Source organism: Hippopotamus amphibius, chromosome 10 (genome assembly GCF_030028045.1).
Source record: "Hippopotamus amphibius kiboko isolate mHipAmp2 chromosome 10, mHipAmp2.hap2, whole genome shotgun sequence".
NCBI lineage: Eukaryota > Metazoa > Chordata > Mammalia > Artiodactyla > Hippopotamidae > Hippopotamus > Hippopotamus amphibius.
This window is the reverse complement of record NC_080195.1, coordinates 50,000,584-50,012,909: the sequence shown is the minus strand read 5'-3', so window position 1 is coordinate 50,012,909 and position 12,326 is coordinate 50,000,584. Positions and strand designations below refer to the sequence as shown.

The 12,326-nt window shown below is 39.6% G+C and overlaps 1 protein-coding gene across 4 annotated transcripts in view; it reads right to left on the bottom strand.

Moving 5' to 3' along the window:
* Positions 1 to 5,942: 5,942 nt before the first annotated feature.
* PARP9 (poly(ADP-ribose) polymerase family member 9) overlaps positions 5,943 to 12,326 on the bottom strand; it is a 30,571-nt gene continuing 24,187 nt past the window's right edge. For all 4 annotated transcript variants that reach the window (XM_057697527.1, XM_057697526.1, XM_057697528.1 and 1 more), the window contains one exon: positions 5,943 to 6,685. In XM_057697527.1, the coding sequence (XP_057553510.1) occupies positions 6,315 to 6,685 (371 nt within the window). In that variant the 3' untranslated portion in view covers positions 5,943 to 6,314. The remainder of the gene's footprint in view (positions 6,686 to 12,326) is intronic.

Here is a 12,326-nt window from a genome sequence, read left to right as displayed (position 1 = left end):
TTTAAAGTATAAAAATATTGACAGCATAAAACCTTCCAGGTGAAAAAGTACATCATAAATTTGCAGAATTTTTAATCTATTTATAAAATTTATATAGTATATATAATATATAAACTTGAAGGATATATATCTTGACTATACATATATAAATGTATTACATAATTTTATGTATTTTGGGGGGTATTCAATACATATATATTTGATGTATGTATTTAAGATACATATTTTCTTAAGTTTCCATATAGGCACAGGTCTGTTTTGGAGCTTTCTATTCTATTCAGTTGGTCTGTTTATCTATCCCTACACCAATAACACATCTTAATTACTGTAATTGTATAATAAGTCATAATATGTTGTAGGTCAAGTCACCTCCACTTTGTTTTTCTTACTTAAAATTGCTCTGGCTCTTCTTGGGCCTTTTTGTTTAATATGTTTTATAATTACTCCATCAGTTTCTATGAAGAAAATCTCCTATGATTTTGACTGAAACTATATTGAATTGATAAGATTAATTTTTGGAGAATAGACATCGCTATTATATTGCGTCTTCCTCTCAGTGAGGATACAGTGTATGTCTCCAGTTATTTAGGTCCTCTTTAATGCCTTTCAATGATGTTTTGTCATTTTTTTCAGGGAGTTTTTGTACACCTTCTGTTAAATTTAATTCTAGTTACCTCATTTTTTTGCTGTTGCTATTATATTGGTTTAAAAAAAAGCCTTCACAAGTGAGTCAGAAAAACAAATATTGTATATTTTTTTATTGGAATATAATTGCTTTACACTCTTGTACCAGTTTTTGAGGTACACCAAATATCGTATATTAACACATATATGCAGAATATAGAAAAATGGTACAAATCAACTGGTTTGCAAGGCAGAAATAGAGACACAGATGTAGAGAACAAACATATGGACACCAAGTGGGGAAAGTGGGGAGGGTTGGGGGGGAATGAATTGGGAGATTGGGATACCAAATTGTATACTCTAAATATATGCAGTTTATTGTATGTTAACTGTATCTCAATAAAAGTTCTTTAAAAAAAAAAGCCTTCACATTTACTGTTTTTCGTGCATAGAAATGAAATTGATTTATATAAGTTTTTATTTAGAATCTTGCAGAATGCTTTTATTAATTCTATAATTTGTCTCCAGATTTTGTTGGATTTTCTATAGACAACCATATTTCCTGTGATTTAATGACATTTTTGTTTCTCCATTTTTAGTCTTTTTTGTTTGTTCTTTACTGTGCTTGACTGGAGCTCTAAAACACTGCTGAAGATGTGGTGATAAGAAGCATCCATTGTCTCATTCCTGACTTTGTAGGGAATCACTCTAATGTTTCACCATGAAATATGATACTTGCTCTAGGCTTTTGGTAGATACCATTTTATGAATTCTTTATCAAATGATTTCTCTCTATATATTGAAATGAGCATACTCTTTAATATTTTTATATGGTGAGTTACATTAATAGATTTTCTAAAGTTAAACTATATTTGCATTTCTGAGATAAACCCAACTTGACCATGATTTATTTCTACAGAGCTGAATTATATTTATTAATAATTTGACTAGAATTTGTGCATCTATTAATATAAATGAATCAGTCTGTACTTTTCCTATCTTGTACTCTTGTCTATTTTCGGTATCAAAGTTAAACTAGGTCTGAAAAATTTGTTGGGGAGAGTTCCCTATTTCTGTTCTCCAGAAAATTTTATATTTATAATTCCAGAAGATTGGAAATATCTGTTCCTTGAAGATTTGGGAGAACTCACTATTTATTTTTATTTAATTATTTTCTGTTTTTATTCTTCAAGTTTATTTTGACTTTTTCTTACTTTAAATTGGCTGCTTAGCTGATTAATTTCTGCCTGTAGATTTTCTTAATATGAGCTTTAAGGTTCTGTAACTTAAGCACTATTTTAGTTCCATGTCAACAATTGTATTAATAATATTTTCATTATCATTCAGTTCTAAATATTTTCCAATTTCTGTTAAGTTTTCATGAGCCATGAGATGTATTTTGAAGTGTGCATCTTATTTCCAAATTTATTTTTAAGCTACTGGTTTTTTTTGTTGATTTCTAAGTTGACTACATGATGGATGATGGTCAGAGAACACAGTCCAATCGAGAATATCTTTAAAACTGTTGAACTTAGAATATGGTCAGTATGTATAATTATTCTGTGTATACTTGAGAAGAATGTATAGTCTCTAATTTCTGGGTGGAGGGTTCTATATATGTTCATTAGGTTAAAATTATGCTCTTCAAATCTTCTATAATATTAAACTAATTTTTTTTAACTGAGGGTCTACTAGGTACTGAGAGAGTGTTAAATCTCTCAGATAGTGGATTTGTCACTTTTGCCTGTAATTCTGTCAGTTTTTAATTTATATAGTTTGAGGCTTTGTTATTAAATGCATCATTCTATGCCTATCATTATATCTATTCCCAGTTAATTGAATCTTTTGTTATTATCAAGTAGTCATTTATCCCTAAAAACATTCTTTAACTTAAGGTTAGACTTTGGGATTTGTTTGTTCTTATTTTTCTAATCCCTTTAGGTGTAAGGTTAGATTCCTAGTCTCATACTGTTTTGTTTGGAAAAGGTGCTCAATATGATTTCATCATCCATCATGTAATTAACTTAGAAATCAATTTTAAAAATAGCTTAAAAATAAATACATTTGGAATTGGTTTCAATTTTCTTAAATGTATTGAGACTTGTTTCATGGCCTAGCACATGATCTATCCTGGAGAATGTTCCATGTACACTTGAAAAGAATGTACAGTGTGCTGCTTTTGGATGGAATGTTCTGTATATATCTATTAATTCCATCTTGTCTAATGTGTGAATTAAGCCCAGCATTTCCTTATTGATTTTCTGTCTGAATAACCTGTCCAGTGATGTAAGTAGGGTGTTAAAAGTCCCCTGCTATTATTGTACTACTGTCAATTTCTACCTTTATGTCTTTTAGTATTTGCTTTATGTTTTAGGTGCTCTGTAGTTGGATTTTTAAAATCCAATCTATCTGTGACTTAACTAGCAAGTTTAGTTCAAATTACACATATTATGATCACTTATGTATTTGGAAATATTTCTTCCATTTTGTGTTGTTTGTCTCACTTTCTTCCCTCTGATTCTTTTTTTCCCTCTTCCCTGATTTGCCTTTTTTGGATTTTTTATTTTTATTATTTTTTATTTTTTTGGTCTACTATTTCTGGAAGCTTTTGAGTACATTTCCTTGTTCACTCCAAGTGTTAGCAGAATTCAGTTCCATGCAGTTAAAGAACTGAGATCTCAGTTTCTTCACTGGTTGCCAGCTAGAGGCCACCCTTAGGTCCTAGAAGCTTCTCACTGGTCCTTGCACATAGCCCCCTACATCTCAGAACAAGCACAAGGCATCAAATTCGTCTCATGCTGCCATCTCTTATGTGATTAGATTGGGCCCACCTGGATAATCCTGGTTAATCTACCCATCTGAAGGGTAACTTTATTTTTTTTAACTTTTTATTTTATATTGGGGTATAGCCGATTAACAACGCTGTGATAGTTTCAGGTGCACAGCAAAGCAACTCAGCCATGCATACACATGTATCCATTCTCCCCCACACTCCCCTCCCATCCAGGCTGCCACACAACATTGAGCAAAGCTCCCTGTGCTATATACAGTAAGTCCTCATTGGTTATCCATCTTAAATATACCAGTGTGCACATGTCGATCCCAAACTCCCTAACTATCCTTTCTCCCACCCTGAAGGGTAACTTTAATCACATCTGCAAAATGCCTTTTGCCATGTAACATAATGTATTCACAGATTCAGCAGGTTAAGGTGTGGAAATCTTTGCAATGAGCAGAGGGAGGACATTATACTGCCTACAACAAGAAGTATGTTGTCAGTCTAATTGTCATTTTTTTTGTAAATGACTTGACTGTTCCCTCTGTCTGCTTTTAAGATCACCTCTTTGGTATGGGTTTTTGTTTATTTGTTTGTTTGTTTTCTTATCCTTGTGAACACTCCCTCACCTCCATTATCTTTTCTTTTTTTTTAATTTATTGGCTGCATTGGGTCTTTGTTGCTGCACATAAGCTTTTTCTAGTTGCAGCAAGCAGGGGCTACTCTTCGTTGTGGTGCATGGGCTTCTTATTGCTGTAGCTTCTCTTGTTGCGGAGCACAGGCTCTAGGCACATGGGCTTCAGCAGTTGTGGCACATGGGCTCAATAGTTGTGGCTCATGGGCTCTAGAGCGCAGGCTCAGTAGTTGTGGCACACGGGCTTAGTTGCTCCACAGTATGGGGGGTCTTCCCAGAGCAGAGATTGAACCTGTGTCCCCTTCATTGGCAGGAAGATTCTTTTTTTTTTTAATATTTATTTTATTATTTATTATTTATTTTATTTTTGGCTGCATTGGGTCTTCATTGCTGCATGCGGGATTTCTCTAGTTGTGGAGAATGGGGGCTACTCTTCATTGCGGTGCACAGGTTTCTCATTGCGGTGACTTCTCTTGTTGCGGAACATGGGCTCTAGGTATGCAGGCTTCAGTAGTTGCAGTGCATGGGCTCAGTAGTTGTGGTTTGTGGGCTGTAGAGCACAGGCTCAGTAGCTGTGGCTCACGGGCTTAGTTGCTCCGTGGCATGTGGGATCTTCCCTGCCCAGGGATTGAACCCATGTCCCCTATATTGGCAAGTGGATTCTTAACCACTGCACCACCAGGGAAACCCTGGCAGGCAGATTCTTAACTGCTGTGCCACCAGGGAAGTCCCTCTCCTCCATTATCTTTTGAAACCTCTATTAAACATATACTAGATATTTCAAATCAGTCCTCTCACCCTCAGCTCTGTACCACAGCCTCATGCAGAGGTATGTGAACACTTCAGCCCTCATGTCCAAGCTCCATCCCTGAAAACAGTCACCCATGGCCATTCTTGATGCAGACTGTGGCACTGTCTACCCTTGGGAGGAGAGACCCAAGGAAGAGCCCTGGAAGTAGACTTGGAGTTGTTTAGGCAGGAAATTAGCGTTTCCAGGTACCTAGTGGGTGGCTTAGAAGTGAGGCATGCAAATTCTAAATGGACACATTCTCTTGATCTTGTGCATTCCTCACCTCGTGGAGTTGGGCATGGCTGAAGGAAGGTGAGCGTGCGACCCTCTCAAATCCGAAGTCCAAGGTGGGACTCCTCTTGCCCATATTCAAGGGCAGTACCATATGAGACAATAAACGTGCTTTTTTCAAGATGAAGAATGCTGGCTAAGGTAAGATGAGGAGGAGGAAGTCTTCTAGACAAGAGGTTGAGGATGTGAGGGTCAGGAAAGTTTGGAAGTATAGAGAAATATCGATTTCAGAATAGGAAAGAGATGCATGCCAAGATTAGCTGGCCACTACATTGCAGAAATCTGAAGTCAAGCATGGGCAGTCACAGTAGATTCAGCCTTTATAAGAGCTCTCTGCATAGAATACTCTTTCATCTCTGCTCCTAATGTGCTGCATCCCTAATTTGCCTATCTTAAAAATTCTTCAGGTCTCAACTTGAGTTTCACTTTTTTTTAGAAGGACTTCCTCCCAGCCCCAGATTAATTATTCCCTCTCCTTAACTTTTTGCAAAGAATCTGTAATTCCTCTTTTATTATACCGGGTCACACTTGTTAAGTTGTCCATAGCTGCCTTTCTGATTATTTAGGCTGAAAGCTTTAGGAAGACATTTGTCCTACCTAGCATCATACCCCCAGTACCCAGAAAGTGACTGAAACACATCTGGTGACCAAGATATATTTGGTGAATTAATAATTTGGCCTCATGGTGCCTCAGTGGCATTGCTTGAAATAGCTGAATCCAAAAAGGGTGTCAATAGAATATCAGCCTTCTGGTGTCCCTATTCTTCAAGTAATTTCACTTTACACATAATTTTCAGAGCCAGTTACTTTGACAAAGGTGATTTATTTTGATATATGAAGCACTTTATAAGATTCTCTGGAAAATCTAAAACCATCTTATTGTCTTAATATGTTACACTATCATTTTACAAAATAAAAGGATTAGATTATATACTAGAAAATCTCTTCATTACATGTAAAACATTTTTGCTATTCCCTACAGTAAAGAAGATGAAAGATACTTGAAGGAGAGGGAAAGGTCCTGAGAGTTGTTTTAGTTGGTATCTACCCACCCCAACCCCAGAGAGGAAGACAAAGATGAAGGCACTAAGATGATAGTTTATGTGACATATTCAAACCACTCTTTGAGTCACGGATGGTCCTTGTTTGGTTAGTTCCTCCAAAGCAAGGTCATACCTGTTGTTAAAATGATGTGGAGGTTAATCAACAGAGCTGCCAATTGAGAGTTTACTCCAAGACTGCTGTGCAGCGTGTGTCATTTGTCCTAAATAATCCTTTACGTGATCTTGAGTGCAAGTCCACAGGTATTGGGGCACAGCCTGTGTGTCACTAAAAATGACAAACGTTTCAGGGCTGGAAACACTGTCAACCACACTGTCATGGCTATCCACAGCTCCAGGATGCAACGGTGGGGGAACAATATTTAACTGATGACCCTGGCAGAAGGAGCCTGTGAGTACCTCAGCCTCAAACACGTAGATCAGCTTATCTGTGGCAGATGTTTTCTTGATCCGGTGTGCTATGTTTTTGAGGTTCTTGGTGAAGTATATTCCAACTCCATATTTTGGATCTGATTAGAGAAAAAAATTAAAGATTATTATGATCTGACAAGTTACATTGCCTATTTGGGTACTAATATGTGTTTTACTCCCTCATCCTCCAAATAATCACCACTTCCTGGTCTCAAGTCCCTGTGTCTGTAGCAAAGACACCCAAAGTTGTTCACTTGTGGCAAATTATTACTCATATCGTGAACATAATAGCTTACATCTTAGTATACCATTAGAGTTTATAGAGGAGTCTATGATTTATAAACCATTTTTACTTTGATTATCTTCAATTAATATGTGATTTGGGTAGGATCTCCATACAACATGAAAAATCTGAGGTTCAGTGAGAGCATGACTTAAGTCAACTTACCAACCAAGCAGCTGATAAAGACAGCATAATGCAGGGAAGGTTCTGTTTCTATTAGAATGTGGCCGAACTTCTACAAAAAAGGATATGTCTAGAACTCTTGAGAATAGAGCTAGTGAAAAAAAGCACATAAGAAGGCAAAGTGTCTCCCAAATTCATGGACAACATTACAAGAAAAATATGTCAGAATAAGGGGAATGCTGAGCATATGAAGTAACATGAGTTGCATCTGCATTGTTTAGGAGGAGACACTCTGGATCTGGGGCACACAGACATTCGGTTACTAGAGGGATATTCTCTACTAGCAGGGAGCAGAGACAGGCGTGGTAATACCAACCTCAAATAGGAGGCAAAGATGAGACTTGATTCCTCATCTATTGATGCCTAGTCTAGGGATTTTTCCCTGTTCCAAAAGCTAATCCAAATGGATGAATCTCTAATTGAGGGATGTCAGTATTGACCAGACAGATGCAAGGAGCATCTGGAGGGTTCGAGCAGCTTCCCTGGTATCCCTGAAATCATACCATGTAATCGTTCACCTGCCCCAGCAGTTCTGGGCCTTGAGACACACCTGGAGTGAGGTACAGAAACCTCTCTAGATTTGCAGCTTGAAGTCACTTTACTAGTATGAGCAAGTGTCCTGGGGCCTGGACACGATGCGAGGGGCTGAAACCCTGCCCGTCTGTTAGAGAGGATGGCTGAATATTAGAGAAAGAAGAGGTGTATCCAGCTTACTGAACCTCAGCCACAGCTGAAGCCTGACCCCGTCACATCCCAACCCCTCAGCCTGATTTCAGATCAAGCCCTGAGGCAGTTACTGAATGAACCCTGTCAAAGACTCCTAAGGCTGGAATGAGCCTAGAACAGTCTGGGCTCTGGTCCATGTTCTCCCCTCCCTACACCCAGCCCACAGTGGCCTATAACATGGGAACTCTGCTTCCACACACATAGCCAGGTCGTGGTTTGGGGGTGGCATCAGGGGAGCCATGGACACTGAGAACGGCTATCACGTGTGGGGCCAGTCCCAGAGCAGGTCAGTGGGGTTCCGGGAACCACTGAGAAGCAGCATGAAGGCTGGGGCCAACAGAGATAGACACCGGTCACCCAAGCATGAGCCTGGCAAAAAGAGCCCAGAGCATTTCTACATGCTTCTGGTCTAGGTCCATGCGCACCAGGTAGTTTTCCATTCATTAGGCATCCTCAGTACTGTGACACAAGGAGGATGTGCCCTATTCCAACCACTGGAGACGAATATTCTCCATTCTGATATTAATACTTGTGATCTGTCTTCTCTTCTCTGGAATATTAACAACACTCAAGAAGCTGAGGGCCAAACTCTGGACCTCAAGGTAATCCCTGCTTAATGCCCTCTCTACCCTACTTAGATGGAAAAAAAAAAGAATGAAAACTTCTTTGAAGCCATATTCTCTCTCTCTCCTTCCCTTCTATTCCTCCCTCTCTTTCTCTTTACATTTACTTGGGACATAACAAACACTGTTTCAGGTTCTAGAGCAGCACTGAACAATAGAAATGCAGTGGAAGCCACGTATGTAATTTAAAATTTTCTCGTAGCCGCATTAAAAAAGGTAAATTTAATTTAATAACATTTTTGTTTAACCTATTATATCCAAAATGTTATCATTTCAACATATAATCAACATAAAAATTATTGAGATATTTTATGTTCTTTTCTTTGGCAGTGGTCTTTAAAATCCAGTATGTGTTTGATATAGCACATCTCAATTCAGATTAACCATATTTTAAGTGCTCAATATCCACACGTGGCCAGTGGCTACCATGAGGGACTTGGACTTCAAAAGTGGCAAACACATGCTCCCTGTTCTCAAAAGTTCACAAAGAGAACTCCCCACACGTAAACAGATAAAATACAGTACAATTTTATGTGGCAAGGCAATATTTCAAGATAAAATTCAAAGATTTCTTTTTTGGGAGTTTCTCCTTGTTCCTTGTTCCTCCACCCACTGAGTTCTTGCTACTTATTACCTCAGGGGCAAAAAGAATAAAGCTTAGAACAAACTCAATTGAATATACATATATATGGCATATATGTGCGTATACATAAATGACAAAATTATTTTTAATCAAACAGAGAATACAGTCATGAAAGTCTGGCTTTCAGAGTTAGGTTTTCTGAGAGAGAAAGAGGGGTTTTTTGAACCAAAAGGCTAAAAGACTGAAGGATTTAGAGCATAGAGTTTATACCACATATGAGAGAAGAGAGAATACAAGACATTCTAAAAGCAGTTTTCTCACTTTAAGATAGAAGTTTTTCCTTCTACCTGGTGGGAAGAATCAGAGAGGACATGACTAGAACTCTTGGGGACTCTGAGAACTTGCTCACTTTACTGTTCCACTCCCTTGAGAGAGCCCTGGGAGTCAAGATGGAGCAGAATAATAGAAATCTCAGAAAAACTGGGGGGAATTCCACAGCAGAAGGGACCACTGCCTGATCCCCCCCCCAGCCTGGCACCTGAGTGGAAAGCAGCAATGGCTGGGAAGATGTCCAGAACAGGTGAGGACAGCCCCCCAGGAGCCCGCATTTCAGCCTGGAAGATGAGCACACTCAAAAGGTTCCTGTGCTGCAGGAGGAGCACAGACCTGGCCGAGAAAGGATTTCCCTTGGCACGAAAAACAGAGCGGCCTGTGTAGACACTACCTAAGAGCAAAGAGCATTGGAAATTTACATCCAGGAAGGTGCTAGTGCCCAAAGCCCAGGGTGGTTTACCTAGCAGAGGACCCTGGGGGGCAGAGGACAGATGAGGGGCCATGAGCCAGACTGTCCTCTCCACAATGCCTGTCCCATCATCTAGAGCAATCTCAGGGAGGATAAGAGAAGAAGGGGCAAAGCCTTGCAGGACTTGAGTTTAAACCCCAAACGGGTATTTCCCTGGTGGTCCAGTGGCTAAGACTTCACACTCCCAGTGCAGGGGGCCCAGCTTCGATCCCTGATCAGGGAACTAGATCTCACAAGCTGCAACTAAGAGTTTGCATGCTGCAACTAAAAGATCCCTTAGTTGCAGCTAAAGATCCCACATGCTGCAACTAAGACCCGACACAGCTAAATAAATAAATAAATATTTTTTTTAAAAAATGGACTAAGAAAACTTTGAAAATGCCTGAGTTCATCCTGAACTGTCAAGATGGAGTTTTTCACATCTGTGGACATGGGAGCATGAAAGCTAAAGTTCAGTTATAAAACCATAAAGAAAACAAATCCCACACCTGAGATGTGTGGTACTGTAAAATTTTGTACTTGTTAGATTTATAGATGTAACAAAGAAATGAAGGAAGTACCGGAGCACAGGGAGAAGCAACTCGCTGGGCCTGTAGGAGTTGGGGATGGTGTCAAACAGGAGATGCCATTAGAACCATATCTTAAAGAAGGAAGAGGAGTTCGTAGGGCTAAAAAAGGGTCAGGAGGGAAGGCACTCCACATGGAAAGGCACAGAGGCATGAAAACATACAGCACATATTTAGGAAACTCCAAGAAGTTCACGGCTATTGTGTTGAGGAAGATAACAAGTGATAAGCTGGTGAAATAACATGGGGCCGTGGCCTTAAATGCTCTGCTAAGGAGTTTGGGTTTTTTTACCTTGTAGGCAACTAAAAATGTAGATGTTAAACGGGTATGCAACTTTTTAGCAGGGTAATTGTGGTAGCAGAGTAAAGGATAGGTCACATGGGGTGGTTCTGAGGCAAGGAAAAGACCAGGTAATGCTCTAGGCTGAGGGGAAGATGAACTAAGGCAGTAAGAATAGAGAGGTAAGGCTGGACTGAGAATTTTATTGAGAATCACTGGAACTGCATGACTGCCTCAATATAAGAGTGAGAGAAAGGAAGGAATGGAGGATGATAAAGTTTCCAGCCTAGGACACCTGGTAGATGGATGTGGGTATTAGCCAGGTTAGGGAGTATGGGGGGTGGGGGTGGAGGGAGCCTATTTCTTAAGGAAAAGTATGGCCAAGAGAAGAATTCAGCTTGAGGTGGCTGTGGGACATCTGGGTAGCGATATCCAAAAGACAGAAATATGGACCTGCAGGTCAAGAGAAAGGTAGGGGGTTAGAGTTACAAATTTGCAAGTCATCACCATAGAGGGAGAGTTGAAGCCATGGAAGTAGGTATAATCAGCTGGGGGGACACTGTAGAGGAAAAAGAACAAAGGGTTCCTTTAGAACTCCAGAAAACACCAACATTTAAAAAAAGGACAACAGATGGACTTGCTAGATTATAAATTATAAGGGCAAGAACCCTGTATTTTGTTTCACTGTGGTATCCCTCCCATCTAGCACAAGGCCTAACTCTTAGCATGTTCTCAATAAATACTTATGGAATGAATGAATGAATCCAGTAAAGAAACTCCAAGCATGCAAGCAACATTCTTGCTGCATTCATCCAAGTCTTACAAGCAAGAGATGAACTCAGAACAGAACTGGCTAGAATGCAAGAAAGATAGAAAAATAAATAAATCTTTGTTAATAGAAGTCCCCTCTACCAACACATGGCATCTAAGTTTACTGAGAGTCCCATAATTTGGAACAATGCAGGTGTGAAAAAGCCAAGAGCATCTGTACGCCAAATGAAAACTAGGTTAAAAAAAGTGAGTTGCAAACAACTTCAGTGGTGACAAAATAGTTATCTCCAGGGTTTCTCAGGCACCTCCAGTTATGTGTTCTCACCAGACACACTGGCACAAGTCACAATGAGTACTATCTCCCCACTGAGTCTATTGTCTGAATCGCCTCAAAGCAGTAACTGTTAAGCTAAAGGCTAGGCAGATGGGCCGAGCACAGAGGCCAGTAGGTAAAAGACCAGAATCTTGAGGCTTAACGACTAGATGGAGACAGGATCTTTGGCTGGGTTAAAAAGACACAAACTTGACCAGAAACAAACAGGCCTCATGCTGCTTAGTTTTTAAAGGAACTGTATAGCTGAAAAAACCACAAGTCCAGCCATCAGTAGCCTGGAAGCATTCTAGATCCCTGGAGCAGTTCATGGACCCTGGTAGGCAGTGCACCTAGAAACGACCAAGGGCGGCAATATATAAGGAAGATTTTTCCCAGAGTGCAAACCAAGGGTCTTACTGCACTCCCAGAATAGAGTCTGTACTATTCTGGGCCAGCAGCATGTGGTTAGTGGTATAGACCAGTGACTTGCGTGTTTTCCTTTCTCCCTTTCAAAATGGGAGTTTTTATTGCAGTCTTCCTGCTCCCTCTCATATCGTTGTATAGTAAGTGTATTAGGACAATTACCTTGCCGCTAAGCTTTAAGAAAGG